This window comes from Sapajus apella, unplaced genomic scaffold (assembly GCF_009761245.1).
Source record: "Sapajus apella isolate SASKATOON/1434 unplaced genomic scaffold, GSC_monkey_1.0 scaffold18, whole genome shotgun sequence".
NCBI classification, from domain to species: Eukaryota; Metazoa; Chordata; class Mammalia; order Primates; family Cebidae; genus Sapajus; species Sapajus apella.
The window spans coordinates 23,575,833-23,597,768 of record NW_022436958.1 but is presented as its reverse complement, the minus strand read 5'-3'; the positions used below and the strand labels follow the sequence as shown (position 1 = coordinate 23,597,768).

The 21,936-nt window shown below is 38.9% G+C and overlaps 1 protein-coding gene across 7 annotated transcripts in view; it reads left to right on the top strand.

Moving 5' to 3' along the window:
* PLA2R1 (phospholipase A2 receptor 1) overlaps positions 1–21,936 on the top strand; it is a 138,534-nt gene that overhangs the window by 35,667 nt on the left and 80,931 nt on the right. For all 7 annotated transcript variants that reach the window (XR_004271332.1, XM_032286506.1, XM_032286504.1 and 4 more), the window contains exons 7-10: positions 5,185–5,379; positions 7,786–7,943; positions 11,251–11,349; positions 14,653–14,765. Coding sequence is in view for 6 of the 7 variants with exons in the window: in XM_032286506.1 (XP_032142397.1) it covers positions 5,185–5,379; positions 7,786–7,943; positions 11,251–11,349; positions 14,653–14,765 (565 nt within the window). In the remaining variant the exon portion in view is untranslated. The remainder of the gene's footprint in view (positions 1–5,184; positions 5,380–7,785; positions 7,944–11,250; positions 11,350–14,652; positions 14,766–21,936) is intronic.

The following is a 21,936-nucleotide window of genomic DNA, read 5'->3' as shown; positions in this document are numbered from 1 at the left end:
TTCTGGATCCAAAAAATAAGATATGTTTATTTTTCTATTCTAGTGTTGAGTTTTAGTTATTGTTCCCCTAAAAATTAAACATAATTTAGAAAACAATTTTATAGAATTATTTACTTCATTGATTTTCTGCCACACTCTGAATCTCTTATTAGTAATACCATCTCCTCCCTGAAATCACATGCAGAACTTTTAGATGGAGCTGATACTTAAATAATACTTAAAATCACATGCAGAACTTTTAGATGGAGTTGATACTTAAATAATACCTAATTACAATCTAGTACCAGAAGTCCAATTATTTCTGTTTTTAAAGTCTATGACCTCTATAAGGTCTATCGTTTCTGTGAGAATTAATGTCTTAAATCGGAAAGTAGAGATAAAAGTATAACCATTTTTTAAAGAATCATTACAAAAATAATTAGAAAAAAACTCTAGATTTAAAACAAGCTGAATTATCATTTTTAAATATTGTCCCTTACAATTTGGTTTTAACTTTCATTTTCCTTTAAATAGCTAAGCCTAGGAGTTTTATAGAATAGGAGGTACAAGCTGGGGAAAGAAGCATCATCTTGCAGTTTTTTTTTCCATTGTTTCAGGAGTTTGCTGAAATTACTACCACCTGTTACTGTCCTTTTCCCTCCCTCTCTTCATTCTTTCATGCTCCTTTCTCCATTCCTTCTCTCATCATTTTTTCTTTCTTTATTATGCCATCTTGCATTCCCTGCTGCCACCCCTCTTTTATTCTGTTATATTTATCCTTCTGATCTGCTAGTTGAGATCAGAAGACCAGAAATGGGAGTAGTTAAGTTAGCTTGTTTGGATTATTTGCTGTTGCTTCAAGTTCAAGAAATTCTTCTGCAGATTGATTGAGTCCACTGGCTTCAACCTTTGTGCTTCCCCTGCTTCAATCAGAGAAGAGCATCTTTAAAATTCCACGTGTTATTGTTTTTGTCTTTGTTTTTGTCTTGCTATTGTCACCCAGGCTGGAGTGCAATGGTACAATCTTGGCTCACTGCAACCTCCACCTCCCAGGTTCAAGCGATTCTCATGCCTCAGCCTCCTGAGTAGTTAGAATTACAGGCACCCGCCACCATGCCCAGCTAATATTTGTATTTTTAGTAGAGTTGGGGTTTCACCACGTTGGCCAGGCTGGTCTTGAACACCTGACCTCAGGTGATCCGCCCACCTGGGCCTCCCAAAGTGCTGGATTGCAGGCATGAGCCACCACGCCCAGCTTAAAATTCCATGTTTAAAAATGATTCTGTGAGTGTTTTTTTAGGCTGAAAACCTCTGGAGTCAATAATATATAAAGTTCTAACATTCTTTGGCCATGATTCTAATTTGCTGTCGGAGTCCTAGAAACAATTTTAAAAGAAAGTTTTGTTTCCCAAATAGCAGTGAAATCATATTTAGTTTAACTAAATTAGTTCTTAATGGAGGCACCTAGTTGTGGTTAATAAAATAAGGTAAAAATGCCATCATCAGACTGGGGGCAAACTCCTGAGAAAGGAAAGTCAAAATGCAGCTATATGCATCACCACTGGCCTCCAATGTCCAAAGCATCATGGCACTGAGTTCCTGTAAGTCCCACCCAGAGTCCCTATCAGTCCAGAGCAATGCCACAGACACTCAGACTTATCTTCAAAGTGAAACCTATTTGTCATCCCCATTTTAGAGGAAGTCATCAGAGTTTTAGGCTCTTTTCAGCTGGGGATAAATATCTACCTTACTCATACACTATGTATAAAATCCTTGGAATACTTTAAATAGTTTTCCATAATGCTTCTAAATGTAAAAAGGTTTCAAAAATGAACAGCTCTGTTAAATTTTATACCTAGCCCCAACACTCTGCTTTCATTGTATGTCCTTTGTCAAGACTCTTTACTTCTTTGATTTTGTTGTTGTTTTTGCTTTACTTTTTTACTATTTTTTAGCACAAAAGTTGCTGTGTGTATTTAAAGTATACAACATGATGTCATAGGATACATATATATAGTACAATGGTTATTATAGTGAAACAAATTAACACATCCATCATCTCACTTAGTTACCCATTTCCCCCAATGTGACAAGAGCAACTATATTCTCCTCGTTTAGCAAAAATCCTGAATACACCACATTAACTATAAACCTCATGCTGTACAGTAGACTTTCAGACTTGTCCTTCCTCCATAGCTGCTATTTGTATCCTTTTTCCTACCCCTGCTCATTTTCCCTCATTGACCCCTAGTAACCTTTTATCCATTCAACTATTCTGTGTTTGGATTAGATAATTTAATCAATTTGCATTCAAAGTAATTATTCATAGGTAAGGACTTACTACTGCCATTTTGTTCATCGTTTTCTGGTTGTTTTATAGATTTTTTTTCTTCCTCTCTTATTGTTTACCTTTGTGATTTGGTGTTTGTACCAAATTTTAATTCCTTTCTCTTTATCAGTTATCTACTATAGTTTTGTTTTGTTGTTTGTTTTGTGGTTTTTTGTTTGCTTTGTGGTTATCATATGGCTTACATAAAACATCTTATAATGGACTATTTTACACTACTAACAGCTTAACTTTAGTTGCATACAATCACTCTAGATTTTTACCCTACCCACAATGGTTAAAATTTTGATTGCACAAGCTACATCTTTTAATATTGTGTATTTCTTAATTTATTGCAGCTATAGTTATGTTTTACAATTTTGGTTATTTATTTATTTCCTTATTTATTTATGTTTTAGAGACAGGGTCTTGCTCTGTTACCAAGGCTGGAATATGGTGGCGTGATCATAGCTCGACCTCCTGGGTTCAAGTAATCCTCTTACCTCAGCTCCCAAAGTGCTGGGATTACAGCCATGAGCCACTGTGCCCAACCTATTTTTGACAATTTTGACTTTAGTCTTCAAACTAGAGATATAAATCATTTACAGACCACCATTACAGTATTTGAGTATTCTGAACCTGACTATATATTTACCTCTAAGGAAGAAGGGGTACTCTGGAGGTTTGGCTCCAGGGACAGAGCAGGGCTGTAATTTTGGAACCAGAACCAGTGTGGCACAGTGGCAACTCAAGCTCTAGGGGATGAAGCATCAGGCATTGGTGACTCCAGACCCTGAAATGGTGGGACACAGCAGTATCTCAGTCTCTGTAAGATCAGGTTCAGTAGCAGCAAGGACCCAGGAGTGGTAGCATGTAGAGTGGCTTGTTTCCTGGGGGGCAAGGAGAAGCAAAATGATGACTCCACTCCCTGGGAAGGTAGGGTGCCTCAGCAGCTCAGGCTTTGTGGGACTAGTCCAGTTCCAGGAAAGCAGGGTGCTATAGCTGTTTGGCGTGGAGGGCAGGATGTCCCAGCCCTGCCAATGCTATTTCCCTTGGATGCACGGTAACACATCAGCTAAGCCCCAGGAAGCACAGCTGCTCAGCTCAGCCAAGGCATCCATTCTCCCCTGATGGTGCTGATTCAGCTTAGGTGCTGGTGGGTATGATTGCTTTGGGCAGCTAAAGCACTGTTTCCCCTGGATTTGGGAGCCACTTCAGGTACCAGGCATGTGACTGTTCTGGGCAGCCAGGGTAGGGATTCCTTGGGAGGCAGGGCACCACTTCAGCACACACACTGGGAACATGACTGCTCTGGGCAGCCAAGGCACCATGTTTTTGGAGGCAGGGTAATGAGCCAGATCAGCCTCTGAGGGGCACAGTACAGCAACAACCAGAAAGGGTAGATGGAGCAGCTCGTGGCAGCTTGGCCATACCAGGTAGAGTGAGGGCCCCACAGTAGTTTGGCATGGGAATGGTGGGCCACGAGATAAAAGTGGTGCAGTGGTTACAAAGCCTCAAGGATGGAAGGGTGCTGTGACTACTTACCACTGGAGCAGAACATGACATTCTAGCAGAGGTTCCTTTTTCAAGATGGTGCAGTGCAGTAGCCCCATAGGTCACAGAGAGACAGGGTTACAGCGTCAGAACTTTCTCTGGGGCAAGCATAGTCTTGTAGACTCCAGGCATCCCCTTCAACTGCGCTTAGTGCCTGTGAGGACTGCAGGCGTCCCCAGTCTGATGGAGTTGGAGGCTGCTGGGGTCTACTTGCTCACCCTTTCCTTACAGGGAGAAGTCCCTCCTGGCTCTAATCTACTTCCAGTGGGGGCTTGGGAGATGGTGGTGGGGGTGGCAAGGGTTTCTGTGCTCCATGTCGTTTCTGCTACTCCCTTAATGTGCTCTAGCACCCTTCTTCAGCTGCCTTCGTGAAAATGTAGTCAATTATTCATGACTTTGGCTGTTCCTGTGACAGGGACGAGCTCCAGGTGCTACCAAAAGGGGTCTTGATCCAGATCCCAAGAATGACTTGGAGCAAATCCATAAAATGGAAAAAGCAAGTTTATTAGGAAGGTGAAGGAGTAATGAAAGGCTACTCCAAAGGCAGAGAGAAGCAGCTTGGGCTACTCAGCTGATTACACTTAGAGTTCTTTCTCGATTATATGCCAAACAGGGGTAGATTTTTTTGGGACTTTTTTGGGAAAGGGGCGTACAAGTCCCAGAACTGAGGGTTCCTCCCCATTTTAGAGCATAGAGGGTAACTTCCTAATGTTGCCATGGCTCGTAAACTGTCATGGCACTGGTGGGAGTGTCTTTTAGCATGCTAATACATTATAATTATCGTGTAATAAGCAGTGAAGATGACCAGAGGTCACTTTCCTCACCATCTTGGTTTTGATGAGTTTTGGCCGGCTTCTTTACTGCAGCTTGTTTTATCAGCAAGGTCTTTGTGACCTGTATTGTGCTTTCTATCTCATCCTATGACTTAGAATGCCTTACTTCCTGGGAATCCTGCTCAGTAGGTCTCAGTCTTATTTTAATCAGCCCCCAAACAAGATGGATTTGCTGTTGTTCAAAGGCCTCTGACACAGGTGTCTCTGTCGGCCATCTTGCTGCCATCCCTCCTCTCCTTACTTCTTTGTACCTTCACTAGCTCATCTGGAAAATGAAAGACTGAGGTTCATTTGATCCTAGATCTAAATCTAGATCATAGATTAGGCCCTTCTCAACTCTGAAGATCTAGAATTCCATGATTTACGTCATTTTGTGTATTTCTGTTTTTCACATTTTTAAAGTAATCATACTGATGGCAATTTACATAAACTGTAATAAGTAATGTTAAAATAATTGTGGAAAATGACCTTGTTTTTTGTTGGTTTAAAAAGAAAAAGATGCTTGGAAATATTATGCGACCCACTGTGAGCCTGGCTGGAATCCTTACAATCGTAATTGCTACAAACTTCAGAAAGAAGAAAAGACCTGGCGTGAGGCTTTGCATTCTTGCCAGGCTGATAATAGTGCATTAATAGAGATAACCTCATTAGCGGAAGTGGAGTTTCTTGTAACCCTCCTTGGAGATGGTGAGTCCTAACTGCCTTTGGTTTAATAGGTATAAAATATAATGTAGAACTACTTTTATTAGTAGCGTTGAAAAGAAATTTAAGCTATTTAAAAGTGGCTATTCATGGCACATATATTTAAAGTTTCTGAATGATATTCAGTAATTTAAATTTATTGAATTTTTACAAAATACATGTTCAGAACTTTGTAACATCTTCACATATGCCACATATATTAGATGATTTTTAACTTTTTTTAAAGTAGGAAAGTTTATTTCCTAAAACTTCTAATGAATAAGCTAAACCTGTAATTTAGCTTTATGGCCACTAGACAGCAGTAGTGTGCTGTTAGCATGTAATCCACATAATACAGGGAATCCCTAAGGCAAATAATTGGATTTAAACAATTTTTGCCAGTGAACATGGCTAATTTATTTGGTGAGGTGGTCAGACTGTACTCCATGTATAGGAGTTTCAGGATGCTGGCTTCCATCCAGCCTGAGTCCATCAAAGTGGATCTGCTTCTCACTGTGTCATGCATTTGACATAAACTTCTGCTGGAAAACCACTGAAATTACTGATTTCATTTTTCAGTTTTTAAAAATACAAAAGATTACCAGGATCTACTTTGATGACCTTTTCAATTGTTAGCTTTTAGTTGGAGTAAAAACATGCATCCTTCTCTGTTATTTTTCCGAATCCTTCACATTTGGGATTAAAAGAACCCTATGGGCTGCTTATCTCACCAAGGGCACTTACACATCTCTTTGAGTTACATAGGGTTCTTTCCTACCTAGGTTGCCAAGTTTTAACTACTTTTCCAGCAACCCCATTTCAATGCCTTTAAGAGGTTTCGCTCCTTTCTTCCTATGGCAGAAAAAATTAAAAGGAAAAAACATACTTTAAAAACCAGGTTTAAGAGGTGATTATTTCTTGCATGCATATATTGCAGTGGTGAAGTCTGGCCTTTTAGTGACCCCATCATGCATTGTACTCAACAGGCAATTTTTTAACCCTCAATCTCACCCTACCACCTTTTGGAGTCTCCAGTGTTTATTATCCTACTCTGTATATCCATGTGTCTCCATTGTTTAGCTCCCACTTATAAGTGAGAGCATGTAGTTTTTGACATTCTGAGTTATTTCACTTAGCAGAATCGCCTCAAGTGCCATACCTTTGTGCAAAAGATATGATTTCATTCTTTTTTTATGGCTAATATCCCATAGTGTGTTTGTGTGAGTGTGTATGTGTGTGTCCATTTTTTTTTATCCAACCCTCCTCTGATGGATACTTACATGATTCCATCTTTTCTATTGTGAATAATGCTGTGATAAACATATGTGTACAGGGAAAAAAATCATTATATCAAAAATTATTTTTTGATATAATGATTTTTATCCCTTTGAGTATATACCCAGTAGTGAGGTTGCTGGATTGAATGATAGTTCTATTTTTAGTTCTCTGAGTAATCTCCATACTGTTTTCCATAAAGGCTGTACTAATTTACACTCCTATCAATAGTGTATAGGTGTTCCTTTTTGTGCATCCTCAACAACATCTGTTGGGGAAAAAAAAAACCACATATCTTTAAGCTAGACCATCATTAAAAGTTTGTTTGTTTCATGCCTTTTTCATAATCCAGTGGGACTTCCTATTTTTCCTTTCTCTAGGCAGAAGCAAAACCAGACTTTTCAGATCTACCTAACATACATACATGGTTGTAGCAGAAACCAGAGCCCCAGGAAGCCAACTTGCTTAGGTTTTGTGGTTGCGTTGGCTTTAGCTCACACTCTGTCTCACTTATAAGGCCTATATCAAGCAGATCTGGATATTATGGGAGTGTGTTAGTCCATTTTCTATTGCTTATAATAGAATACAAAGAAACTGAGTAATTTATAAAGAAAAGAAATTTATTTCCTATAGTTATCAAGGCTGGGAAGTTCAAGGTCAAAGGGCCACATCCGCAGAGGGTCTTCTTGTTGGAGGAGATTCTCTGCAGAGTCCCATGGTAGCACAGGGCATCCCATGGAGAGGGGACTGAGTGTGCTATCTCAGGTCTCTTTTCCTCGTCTTATAAAGCCACCAGTACCATTCCCATGACAACCAGTTAATCCATTAACCCATTAATCCATTCATCAGGGCAGGGCCTTCACAACCCACTCACCCCTGAAAGGCCCCCCTGTCAATACTGCCACACTGGGGATTAAGTTTCAACCGGAACTTTGAAGGGGAAAAACATTCAAACCATAGCAGGGAGGGGAAAACATTTAAACAGATATTTTATACTGAGACTTAAGCAAGCTTCATCACACAAAGGAATAAAGAAGAAATCACACGTGAAGTGGTCTATTTTGCTGATAACTCCAGGGTGTTATCGCCTTTGCAAATAATAGGATCCCGTAAGTAATTTACATTTATCTCTTACAGAAAATGCATCAGAAACATGGATTGGTTTGAGCAGCAATAAAATTCCAGTTTCCTTTGAATGGTCTAATGACTCTTCAGTCATCTTTACTAATTGGCACACACTTGAACCCAAAATTTTTCCAAATAGAAGCCAGCTGTGTGTCTCAGCAGAGCAGTCTGTAAGTCGATTCATTTGTTCAGTGTTCACTTTGCTGATCTTGTACTGAAGGCCACCTGTGCTGGAGCCTTGGGTTGTGACAGAGACCAAGACAGGCACAGTCCCGGCTCCTTATAGGCCTTCCATATTAGGGAGTAAACAAGTACACGCAGAAAAAAAAACCATGGCAATTATAGTTGTAATGATTGCGCCAAGGAAATATGTGACATGATAGTGAAAAGTCTGGGTTAAGGCAGGACAGGACAGTCAGAAAGCATTTCTGAAAAGATGACATTTAAGCTTGGACTTCAGAAAAACTCTTAAAGAGAAAGGAAGAGAATATTCTAAGCAGAACATGCATAGGGTAGCAAGTGCAAAGACCCAAAGGCAGACCAAGACTTGTCTTGCTGAATGATCAAAAAGGAGACCAGTGGTGAGGAGCTCATAAGAGATGGGCAGCGGAAATTCTAAAATGCCAGGTTTCTAGGCCATGGTATAGGAACCACTAAAGTGCTTCAAGGAAACAAAGGGCATGATCTGATTTACATTTCAAAATTAACTGTGGCTGCTGCACAGAAAATGGTTAGGAGAGGGATAAAATGGAAGCAGAAAAGCCAGTTTGGAGGCTACTCTGGAGTTGAATTAGGGTAGTGACTGTGAAGAGAAATAGACAGATCCAAGTGTGCTTTGGAGAACAGGAGGTGTTGCTAAGTTAGATGTGGGGGCGAGAGAGAACTCAGCTTTTGGTTTGAGCAACCATGGCTTTGGTGGATAGTGGTGCCATTGACTGCCTTGATGAAGAAGAAGGGAAGAACTAAGGGATGGAAGATTACTCTGGAGAGGGATAGTGTTTAAGCTCAGTTATCTCATTCACATAAAGGGGTTTAAACAGTGTGTGCAACCTCTTTGAAAACTGTGGATCAGTGGCAAATCTTGCTCTTTTCCTCGTGTGTGTGGAGTGGTCCCAGTGGCCTGAACATGACACTCATCCCTATGTTCTAGTCTCTCATTTATCTAAAGCACCTGATTATACAGAATTAGTTTAATCCCAAGCCATTTGAACAGTTTATTATGTCTAAAACAGACTTAATCTCTTTGATCAAGATAGCTGCTGAATGCACTGGCTGAGTTTCAGGAGGTTGTTAGGACTTGGTAGATATCCTTATTCTTTCTAACCACCAGGATACTCTGTCAAGTTCCCCCAAGAGGCAATTTATTAAATGTTACTGACGTGGCTTGACAAAGTAATTATGCCAGCCAAACAGGAGCATTTCTAAGCATTTAACTTTTGTGACATGTTTCATGGTTTCATCTTTTAATGCTGGCATAGACAAATTACAATTGTACAGTGCAGTAACAGTTATACAAGCTAAGGCGGTGTTTCTCAGCCTCATGTGAAGAAGGAGAAATAATACCTCTAAACGTTTGTCTGGGTCTAGCTCTGCTGAAATCCACCACAGTGTTTTGTTTGTTTGTTTCTGAGACAGAGTCTCACTGGCACCCAGGCTGGAGTGCAGTGGTGTGATCTCAGCCCTCTGCAACCTCCACCTCCCGGGTTCAAGCAATTCTCATGTCTCAGCTTCCCAAGTAGCTGGGATTACAGGCCTGTACCACCATGCCTGGTTAATTTTTGTATTTTTAGCAGAGATAGGGTTTCATGTTGCCCATGCTGGTCTCAGACTCCCAGACTCTACCTTCCTCAACCTCCCGAAGTGTTATGATTGCTGGTGTGAGCCACCGTGCCTGGCCTACCACAATTTGTTCTACAGTATCTGCTGATTTATTGGTTCATTGGTTTTGATATAATTTAGGTGATCATTTCTTATTGACAGGAATGGGGATTTTTTTTTTAAGAGATTGAGGATAGGTATTAATGGTATTGGATATGTCAGGATATGCTGTAATGTAATACTTTGTGGTCCCTGTTTTGGCAGCTCAGAAGCTCCTTAAATAGTAGATGTGTAAAAATTAACATTTATTGACATGGAGTAGAACTCAGTATGAATATCATTATTATAATGAACAAGTTACGGAATCACAGTTGACACAAATTTGAATATGAGAGCCTAGGAAACAATTCATTTGTTCTTCCATTCATCTAACAGTTCTTAACTGCAGTATACCTGACACTATCCTGTAACTGGATAGTTTGCTGGAAGACTCCATGGGGAGCAATGCAGGGCTCCTCTTACAGATGAAAGAGTCAGCCTTGGATGTTGTATTTTTCTGAGGGTCATGGAAGGGCTCCACATTCCCCTAAAATTCTGGATGCATGAAATACCACCTGGAATTTAAATTGTGTAATTTTAGCCTAAGGTTCTGCTTTGTGGGAGGATAAAATTTTAATCTGTTAGCAGTTATTATATCATTATGAATGAAAGACCTGAAAGAAGCCTTAGATAGGATGAGAGAAAGACATGAAGGTATCTGCCTAGCATATAAAGAGGAAATGGGGTGGTGCTGTGAAGAATTCCTGATGAAAGGATCATTGAAGGTTGACATTAATTTCAGTTATGCCAGTATTACATAGGATGTTTCACGGCAGCTTGTAGGAATTTCCCCGGCATCACGTATATATGTGAAAGCAGCAAAGCATTTAATGTAACACTTAGAAGTGGTTGAAGAGGGGCATCAGCACTCTCACTTGGTCAAGAGGATGGCTTCATCCCAGTGGTTCCCACAGTGTGACCCCCAGACCAGCAGCATTAACATCACCTGAAAACTTGTTAGAAATGCCAATTCTCAGGCCCCACCACACCTATCGAATGAGACACTGGTCATGCGGCTAGTCATTTACATTTCAATTAGCCTTCCAGGTGCTTCTGGAATACACTCAAGATTGAGAATCATGGCTCCATCCCATCTTTTCATGGAAAAATTGAAAACAGCTTAATGAAAAGCCAGGCTGACCTTGGTATCAATTCTAGCTCCAATCTTTACTGACTCTAGGACCATGTCAAATGCTAACTCTAACCTTTAAAATGGGAATAATAATCCTACCTCCCTGGAACATTGAGATAATATATGAAAATCACCCTGCATGAAACCTAGCTCATGGCAGCAATCAAGAAGCACCGGTCATTATTCATTGCACCCTCTCTCCTGCCTACTCAGTTACAGATCGCACATCTTGAAACTCGTGCTGGAGAGAGGGGCCTCCCATCCCTAGACAAAGTGTTAACTCTTTCCATGACAAAGTGGGGTGCTGCCTGAAACATCATCCCATGTGGGAGCACATTATTAATCATATTTTTATTTCTAAGAATTGGTATTGCCCATCAGCATCAGCACAGAGTATATTCATTCTCTGGTAACATTTTTCTTCTTAGGAGGGACACTGGAAAGTCAAAAATTGTGAAGAAACACTGCTTTATATTTGTAAGAAAGCAGGCCAGGTCCTCTCTGATGCTGAATCAGGATGTCAAGAGGTGAGTGCTGTTAACACTGCAATTTAGGCACAGGGACTTCATAGCTAGAATATCAATTCCACCATCAATTTAAAGTGAATTTATCCATCTTTCTCCTATCTCTCTCCCTCTCTCTCTCTCTGTCTTTCTCTTTTTTTCTCTCTCCTCCCTTTCTTTCCTTTCCTCTTTTTTAGTCCTGATTGTCTTTTGATCTTCTACATAGCATTACTTTTCTTTTGAGATTAAAAATGTAAATGATCCTGATAAACCATCTGTACAGTGACTATCCTGTGATGTGTGATGCCCTCAAACTTGGTTTTCTTTCCCTCCCTCCCTCCCTCCCTCCCTTCCTTCCTTCCTTCCTTCCTTCCTTCCTTCCTTCCCTTCTTTCTTTCTCTTTCTTTCTTTCTTTCTTTCTTTCTTTCTTTCTTTCTTTCTTTTTTTCTTTCTTTCTTGTCTTGCTCCATCACCCAGGCTGGAGAGTTCAGTGGCACCATCCCAGCTCACTGCAACATCCACCTCCCAGGCTCTAGCAATTCTCATGCCTCAGCCTCCCAAGTAGCTGGGATTACAGGCATGCACCACTCTGCCCAGCTAATTTTTGTATTTTTAGTAGAGATGAGATTTTGCCATGTTGGTCAGACTGGTCTCGAACTCTTGACCTCAAGTTATCTGCCTGCTTGGGCCTCCCAAAATACTGGGATTACAGGTTTGAGCCACTATGCCCGACCTATGGTTTTCCTAGCTTTCAAGTGAGATGTCAGAGAACAACTATGTTTCTTTGCCTCAGAGTAAACTATGCTGTATCAGTCTTAACAGTTTTCCAGACCTGGTTTTTATGCAGCTCTGCTTTAATTATTTTCTCTTCTAATCCAATTATTTGTGTTACAATTGAACAATGACCCATCCCTCTAGAATCTTCATTTTATTCATTAATCAATGTGTAAACATGTGAACTGCTCGTCATACTCTAGCTGGATAATAGATGTGCCATAGCTGACATGCCACCATTTTAGCAAATGATTACAATTTCTGAATTAGTTATAGCTGATCTCTGATTAATCTCTGCCTCATCTGAAATATTGAAGACGAGGCAGGGGCAAGGGTGGGGGGATTTGTCTTACTGTGGCTTTTTGGGAAACAACGTGTTTTATTTTAGTTGAAAGGACAATTAACTTCTTACACTGCAGAAACAGAACTGATGTTCTATTCAAACTTTTGTTCACTGCTTCCCTTTTCCAGCCAGCATTACCAGTATTTAGTTTCTGAGTTCATAGCCAGTTCTCCAGCTTTGTGAGGAAATTTCCATTAATTTTATTATGCATCGGTCTATGAATATGGTTTTGAAAGTTTTCTGTTTTTTAGAAAGTTGCTTCAATGCAATTCTCTAAACAGCCTGCACTGAAAAAATCATTTTGTAAATTCGATCTCGATAATTTCAAAACAAAAAAAAAAAGTGATTTGTTTTTCCTTCTGAGTCACTTTTTTGGGGATTGGACAATATGAGCAATTCCTTCAGTTTTGTCACCACCATCCTTTCATTTAAAAATGAAATGGCACCTAGCATACAAAGAGTTAACTGATATAATCAATTATCCTTCCCACATTCATTGTGTGGACAAAGCCTTGAAGTAACAAGTCTGTTTTTCTAATTATTCTATGCTGCATCTTTTTTTCCCTCCCTTTTCTTGAGCCTGTTCGGTTATTGGATTTTTTAAATTTGTTTTGCTAGGCAGGCTATGATCTAAAAACTACTAATGAAGAAGAAATACATTGTCAGAAAAGTCAAGTTGCCAGCCTCCCTCTCTCTGTCCTTCCAAGTATAGGAGCAGTCTAATATCCCTGCTCATACCCTGGAGAGATTCATGAAGGAGCTGTATGGAGCTGTCAGTTACTCACAGAGAGAAGACTGGGAGTAGAAGTGAAAGGAAGTGAGTTCAGAGCAGGTCCTAGATGGCTGGATGTGGGAGCTCCTGTGCTTCACACCTCAGTTAATGATATGTTTGAACTAACATAGGTGATTTCTAAATTAAGATTTTCCTTAATTTACTGCAAGACCTAAATCTTTTCCAAGAAATTTATGAGAAATCATTTTATAACTAATCAAAAGCTGGCAAATATTGGCATGGCATAAAATAAAAAGTGTTTTAAAACTGGTGAATAAATTAAAATAGATATAAATGATGTGATTTAGTAACATTGGGAAAAAAGAACTAAAATAGCTCAGTTTAAATATAGAAGACTAATGAATGTATGTCTTCTGTACTGTATGATTTCAGATGAGATTGGGCATGTTCAGAGTGGTATGGCCACAGACTGTACTGCATGATTTCAAAGAATAGCGCCACCCTTCATTTTCCCAGGGCTAAGACATAGATCTACATGTTTGTCATTTTTGTCTGAGTGCCAAAGCTTACGTTCTTCCTCTCTAAAAGGCCAGCCAGTTAATTTAGGAATAATCTCCACCAAAGAGAAAAGGAAAAAACACAAATATTGGCCATTCTGTATTTGGAAGCATTATGCTCCAACCAAGACCATCCTGGACTGTGCCAGAATTGGGTTTCAGGCCCAGCTGATCCACTCGTTTGACTTTATCCAAGTCCCTAATCTCAATGAATCTCAGTGGGATAACATGAAATAATCAGTATGAAAGTTGAAAAAAATCTATAATATTATCTAGATACATCTATTCTCTTTGTTCATGTTCTCTTTGCCCTCTATTCAATTCTAAAATCTCTGTCTGTGTTGTCCTTCTCTGATTCTCAGAACAGCCCCATAAATACTACTATTATCCTCAAATTGTATAGATGAAAAAACTAAGATATTAAATAAGGTTGCACAGTAGTGGAGCCAGAATTCAAATCCATGCATTCTGACTCCAGAGCCAATACTTAATTTCTACCCTCCTGTCAGGGCCATTTATATGAAATTCTGTAAGCCAGAGAGAGAGACTTACACACGCACACACACACACACACACACACACACACACACACACACAGAGAGAGAGAGAGAGAGAGAGAGAGAGAGAGAGAGATCTTGAATGACTGCCTTTTTATTTTCATTGGCTTTTAAGGTTTTATGTTTTAAGGTTTTAAGTTAATTTAAAAGTTTAGATTTTAAGATAATAAATAAATGTGGAAAAGGCTATAGTTAATGGCATTACCAGATAGAATAAATATAAAAATATCAAGACAAAAATTCAAGGAGTTTTAAATGAGTAAGAGGAGAAAGTTATGTAGGTGGTAAAAGAGTATGCAAGAAGATTTCTTGGTATTTAACTAAATCAGAATGTGCCCTTAATTTCCCTTTTATGTTTTTAAGGGATGGGAGAGACATGGTGGATTCTGTTATAAAATTGACACAGTCCTTCGAAGCTTTGACCAAGCTTCCAGTGGTTATTACTGTCCTCCTGCACTTGTAACCATTACAAACAGGTAAATTAAACATTTTTTTAAACAGAAACAAGACTGCTTTGATGTGAGGGCTCTTGGAATGATAAAATCTAGCTACAATCATAACTTGTCAAAATCTAAATCATGCTATACATCAAAGTATTAAATTATTTAAATGAGATTAATTTAAATTATACTGTTATTCCAGAATTGATTTTGAGTAATAAATAATAAAATTTAAGGTGAATTTTACTTTCTGTAAAGATTTTTTAATTATCCAGCTTTTCTAATATATTCAGCTGTTTTTAGATTTTATCCACCTCCTGGGTTCAAGCAATTCTTCTCCCCCAGCTTCCCGAGTAGCTGGGATTACAGGCACCTGCCACCACACCCTGCTAATATTTGTATTTTAGTAGAGATGGGGTTTCACTATGTTGGCCAGGCTGGTCTCAAACTCCTGACCTCAAGTGATCCACCTGCCTCAGCCTCCCAAATTGCAGGGATTACAGATATGAGCCACCATGCCCAGCTGAAACACATTATTTAACGTCTTTTTAAAATGTAATGTATGTGAGTTGTATGGGATCTTTTTTAGCAGAAAAGAAACAATAAAATGTGGAGGATATTCAAATGCCTCACCAGCACTTTGTCTGTTTAATTTAGATTGAGACTTCTCTGTGCACATATATCTTCCTGATGCTGGCACAGAGACTGTGCCCTTTTTACAATCCATACAATCTGCAGCATGCTACCGATGCATAATATTTGTAGGGAATAAAAGTACCAACAGTGAGGATGATCTCATATCACTGTCAATGCCAGGAAGGCAATGAGGGCTGGGACACCTGGGAGACCAACTCTTCCTGGGGAAGACAGAAGCAGGGTAGAACTCGAGTGGGTGCCACAGGAAAGTACACCTGCAAAGCAAATCATTTAGTTGTTTGCCTGGACCATTGCCTTTAAAAATATTCACTGAATATCAGCAAATAGGACAACTGGTTTTACCTAGAGATCCTTCCCATGTAAGTCTAATTTGTAGAGGAATTCCTGTATGATTTCTCTGCTCTTCCCACGTCAGAAGTCAACATCCAAAGCTGCCAGTATGTCCTTCCTCCTCTTACCCTCTTACTTCCTTGACTTCTTTCCCAGCTTTTATTCCAAGCAATGCACAAGAATACACCACACACACACACACACACACACACACACACACACACTCACTCACTCACTCACTCACTCACGAATGGATTGATAGCATTTGGCAAACTAAATCACCTGGCAAAAATTTTGCTTCAGGAGACCCTCTTGTCAGAATATAGCGATACCTTTAATGTATCTCAGCATTTGTTTTTAGTTCTACCTTTCTCCTCCCAGCTTTAGCTAACAGGCAGAAGAAAGCCTTTATCAATTTATTAACTCACCCAAAAGGTTCCAAGAGCACCTTGGGTTGGAAGTCCCTCAATCAGTGAGTCAAAATTAAACTTTTCAGGAGCCTGACCAATGAAGCTGTATGCTCTTTGGTTCATTAAAATTTAATTATGTTTTTTACCAAAAAAATAAATAAATAAATAAGTCTAATTGTTTCACCTGCTTTTTTTTATATCTTAGTCTCTTTTCGTTTTTTGTTTAATGTTCATTGAGTGCCTGTTACATACCTGGCACTGTGTTAATTACTTTTCATATGTTATCTGGCCACATAAAAAATTAATAGCCAAGAGTTGATTAGAAAATTATTTATTGAATACCTATTTTATGAGAGGCCTTATACTAAACTCTGACATGCTATACACAAGAAATAAGAGGTATGGTATCATTGTCCAGTGGTTTCTGAAAACCAGCAGCTGAAGAGATAGAACACAGACCCAGGAAATAAGTAAAGAAGGTAGAATAACACAATAAATGGATAAGCTCACAGTGACATTACAGATAACCCACAGCGCCAAAGTGACCCAGGCTAAGGCAGAAATGTGTTAGAACAAATGCTTCATATTCTATGAGCCCTTTGGGGACCTCATACAAATGATAGAAAGTATCTGGGAAAAAATCTATTTTATTTTCCCCAAAACTGGATACAAGACTATGTTGTGAATACTTTAAATGTTTCCTCTGGTAAACTGTATTCAGTAGCTGGCAACTGAATAGCCAGAAGCTGCTCCAACTCTAAAGCAGAATTGTGGCATTGGGAAGTTTGTTTTTATCCCAGTTTGGCCTCCTAGGCCTGTCATCAACCAAGCCCTGAGGGAGTACACGTGAGCAGGGATGTGGCATCTGTCCAAGTCAGTTAACATACACTAATGCTACCCCCAAAACATGTTTACATTCAAAGCAGTAACTCCCACACAGGACTCATGAGTTGAAGAGCCAGTGCTCTTGATTTTTAATCATTCAGACCCCATCAGGGAAGAAACAAGGAAGGGTATACACTGTACTGCTTTTGGCTGACAGTACACATTGGAATTTTCTCCAACAGTGCCTTTTGTCTGAGAAGGTTGAGCAGTAGACTGAAAGTCTCTCAGATCCAGCAGTGTCCACTAGTGGCCATGGTAATCATTTTCTTCCATTACTGATTTCCTGTTTGAGTTAAGACACTCCTGTCACTGTTCAGTACCCAAGCTTGTAGTTGCTAATTGATTTTCCACTCTTCTGCACAATGGAATGACAGGTTTGATGGGCTCAATTAGAACCACCTGCTACAAATTACTTATTTCTTTTGTGATCGGGAAACTGCTTCTGGTCTAGGACTTTTAACACTTTGCAGAATAGAGAAGGGAAGAAAAACAGGTCCTTATTGTTGAATAACAAATTTTTATTTGCTTGCTGACAGTTACAAAATTTTTTCAGGCCTGGCTACATTGCTTCCAGGCAAAGCATGAATGTAAAACTTGAGTTCCAAATTTATAACGGATAATTGGCTAAATCCATGTGTATCTAAATTTTGAATCAATCAGCCATGGAGTATTGGCACAAAATATTCCAAATGGCATTCAATTTTGTGAATTTTGCCAAAAGTGAGAAATTCTGCAATATCTCATTTTCTCCTAGGTTTCCTTTATTTTAATTTATTTTTGAGACAGGGTCTCACTGTGTTATCCAGGCTGGAGATTGATGCCTTCATGGCTTACTGCCACTTCAAACTCCTGGGCTCAAGTAATCCTCCTGCCTCAGCACCCCAAGTAGCTGGGACTATAGGCACGCACCACCATGACCGGCTAATATTTTTTTTAAATTTTTTTAGAGACAGATTCTTGCCTTGTTGCCATGGCTGGTCTTGAACTTCTGGGCTCAAACAATCCTCCTGCCTCAGCCTCCCAAAAGGCTGGGATTATAAGTGTGAGCCACTATGCCTCTCCTAAGCTTAAATGTGCAGTATTTTAAAGCATTTTTACAGCTCTGCCATTTTCCTGCAACTGTCATATCTCCCCAAAACACTTTTGCAGCTAACATTTTTTTATTGTAGTAAAATATACATAGCACACACACAAAGATAAATTCACCGTGTTAGTCGTTTTTAAGTGTACAGTTCAGTGGCATTAACTGCATTCACGTTGTTGTTCATCTACTGCCATCAGGTATCTCCAGATCTTTTTTCATCTTCCCAAACTGAAACTGCGTACCCATTAAACAATAGCTGCCTATTCTCCCCTCCTCCCAGACCCTGGCAGCTACTATTCTATTTTCTGTTTCTGTGAGTTTATGCTAGGTATCTCATATAAGTGGAATTATGTTTTTCTGTGTCTGCTTTATTTCACTTAGCATGTCCTCATGGTTCATTCATATTGTAGTCAGAATTTCCTTTCTGTTTAAGGCTAATTAATATTCCATTGTATGCATATACACATATTGTTTATCCATTCATTCATTAATGGCCTTTTGGGTTGCTTCCACCACTGGGTTATTATGACTAATGCTGCTATGAACATGAATGTACAAATACTCTGAGTCCTGCTTTCAATTCTTTGGTGTATATGCCTGTAAGTGACATTGCTGGATCATATGATAATTTAATTTTTTATTTTTTGAGGAACCCCCATACTCTTTTGCATAATGACTGCACTATTTTCCATTCCCACTGGTAGTGCATAAGGATTCCAGTTTCTCCACATCCTGGCCAATGCTTTCTATTTTCTGGTGATTTGTTTTGTTTTGATCACAGTCTTCCTACTGGGTGTGCAGTGGTATTTCACTGTGCTTTTGAGCTGCAGTTCACTAGTGATTGGTGATGTTGAACATCTTTTCATGTGCTTATTGGCCATCTGTATATCTTCTCTGGAGAAATGTCTATTATTCAAGTCTTTTGTCCATTTTTAATTGGAATGTTTGTCTTTTCTGTTGTTTAGTTATAAGAATTCTTTATATATTCTGGATATTAATTCCTTATCTGATGTATGACTTACAAATACTTTCTCCCATTTTGTGGCTTGCCTTTTCATTCTGTTGGTAGTGTCCTTTGATGCACAAAGTTTTTAACTTTTGGTGAAATCCAATTTTATTCATTTCTTATTTTGTTGTCTGTGCTTTTGGTGTTATATACAAGAAATCACTGCCAAACACAATGTTATGAAACTTTTTTCCTATGTTTCCCTTTAAGAGTTTCATAGTTTTAGCTCTTATGTTTAATAAGAGCTCTTGTGTTTAGTAAGGTCTTTAATCTACTTTGAGTTCATTTTTGTGTATAGTATAAGGTAAGGGCCTAACTTCATTCTGTTGCAAGTGGATATCTAGTTTTCCCAACACAGTTTATTGAGAAGACTGTCCTTTCTCCACTGAACAGTCTTGGCATCCTTGTTGAGAATCATTTTACATATATGCAAGCATTTATTTCTGTTCTATTCCACTGGTCTATGTGTTAGTCTTTATGCTGGTACCACACTGGTTTTTGTTTTGTTTTGTATTTGAGACAGGGTCTCACTCTATCACTCAGGCTGGAGTACAGAATTACAATCACAGTTCACTGCAGCCTTGACCTCCTAGGCTCAAGCCATCCTCCCACCTCAACCTCCCTAGTAGCTGGGACTACAAGTATTCACCACCACCGCCCCCAGCAATTTTTCATTTTTATGTTTTGTAGCAGCAGGATCTCACTGTGTTACCGAGGCTGGTCTTGAACTCCTGGGCTCAAGCAAGCTACCTGCCTCAGCCTCCCAAAGTGCTGAGATTACAGGCATTAGCCAATATGCCCAGCCCACACTGTCTTGCTTACTATAGCTTTGTAGTAAGTTTGGAAATCAAAAAGGGTGAGACCTCTAACTTGTTTTTTTTTTTTTTTCTTTTTCACAATTTTATTGGCTATTCAGGGTTCTTTGAATTTCCATATAGATTTTAGAATGAACTTTTCTATTTCTGAAAAAATACCATTGGGATTTTGATAGAGATTGCATTGAATGTATAGATCACTTTGGGTAGTATGAGCATCTTAACAATATCAAGTCTTCCAAGCCATAAACATGGGATTTATTTCCATTTCTTTGTGGCCTCTTTAATTACATTCAGCAGCATTTTGCAGTTTTCAGTGTACAACTCTTTCACCTTGTTGGTTTAGTTTATTCCTAAGTATTTGGAGGGCACTAATGTAAGTGGAGTTATTTTCTTAACTTCCTTCTCAGACTGTTCATTGTTAGTATATAGAGACACAGCTGATCTTTTTGCAACTTCTCTGAATTCATGTATTAGTTCTAACAGGTGTGGATTTTGTGTGTGTGTAGAAGGCAGCTAACTTTCTTTTAAAAAACAAATTGTAGTTATCCTTTTAAAAAATTATACAACAAATGCATTCTCATTGGTACAAATTTGAGTAAGCCAGAACATAGACTAAGAAGTGAAAGTGCCTCCACATTTTTCCCCTCCCAGCCAATCTACCTGCACCCTGTATTTGCTCTTCCAGGTTTATTTCTTCTTCCTATATTATGTATATTTTCTAAGTGTATATTTCTTTTCTAATCTTTTACAAGAAACAATATCAAAAACGTAACACTTCTAGTTCATGAGGAACACCACCAGAGACTTGTGACCAAAATGGTCACAATGTGTATCTACCACTTAAAAAGTACTGATACTCTACTTCCATTCTTTATTTTAAAAAAAAAGAAATTGATTATTTTTATATTAGTTCAGCAACAAAGTTGTTATTTGAAAATGGCATCAGAAATATTAACAATTGGCCAGGCACAGTGGCTCACGCATGTAATCCCAACTCTTTGGGAGGCTGAGGCGGGTGGATCACAAGGTCAGGAGATTGAGACCATCTTGACCAACATGCTGAAAACTTGGCCAACATGCTAAAAAAAAAAAAAAAAAAATTAAATTAAAAAAATATATTAGCCAGGAGTCTACTAACATGCAAAAAACTAGCCTGGCATGGTGGCAGGCACCTGTAATACCAGCTACTCAGGAGGCAGAGGCAGAGGAATTGCTGGAACCTGGGAGGCGGAGGTTGCAGTGAGTAGAGATCACGCCACTGCACTCCAGCTTGGTGACAGAACAAGACTCTGTCTCAAAAAAAAATTAGCAATTGTATCATTGGGAGAAATCCAATTGGCAGTTATTTAGTTCAAAACTGAGTCCTCCCTGAAGAGATCTCCCAAATTTCTCATGTTATATAAAGACTGCTACTATTTTTAAAATTGAAATAGCTCTAGGGAAGCTACTTCCAATGCATTACTTTTTTCAATCCCTTGTTTTAGATAATACAAATGCACAGTCATTTTTGTTGACTGCTAAATACTATGTTGATCAAAGACAAAAAGTCTTTTCTTTTTAGCTACATGCATCACTTGCTCACCTGATGAAGAAATACAATGTTCAATTAGAGATTAGTATAAAATACCTCCTTTTAAAGTGTGCACTTTTTGAAATACAAAACGTTTATTCTGAAATGAAAAAAATTGTCAATGCATGCTAAAAACATGTATTGCCATCTTCAATTGGAATTTTTAAATTAAAATTTAATGTGCATCAACATAAGCAAATATTTTTATCAGACTCAGAAAAGTTTAAGCTGTGTTTTTCTTGTTTACACTAAAAAAAAACACTCTTGATTTCTTAACTTTTTTAAGAGTTGATTTCTTTCTGATTCTAATATTTAAGAATTATTCCCCTGGCCGGGCGTGGTGGCTCATGCCTATAATCCCAGCACTCTGGGAGGCCAAGGTGGGTGGATCAGGAGGTCAGGAGATTGAGACCATCCTGGCCAACATGGTGAAACCCCATCTTACTA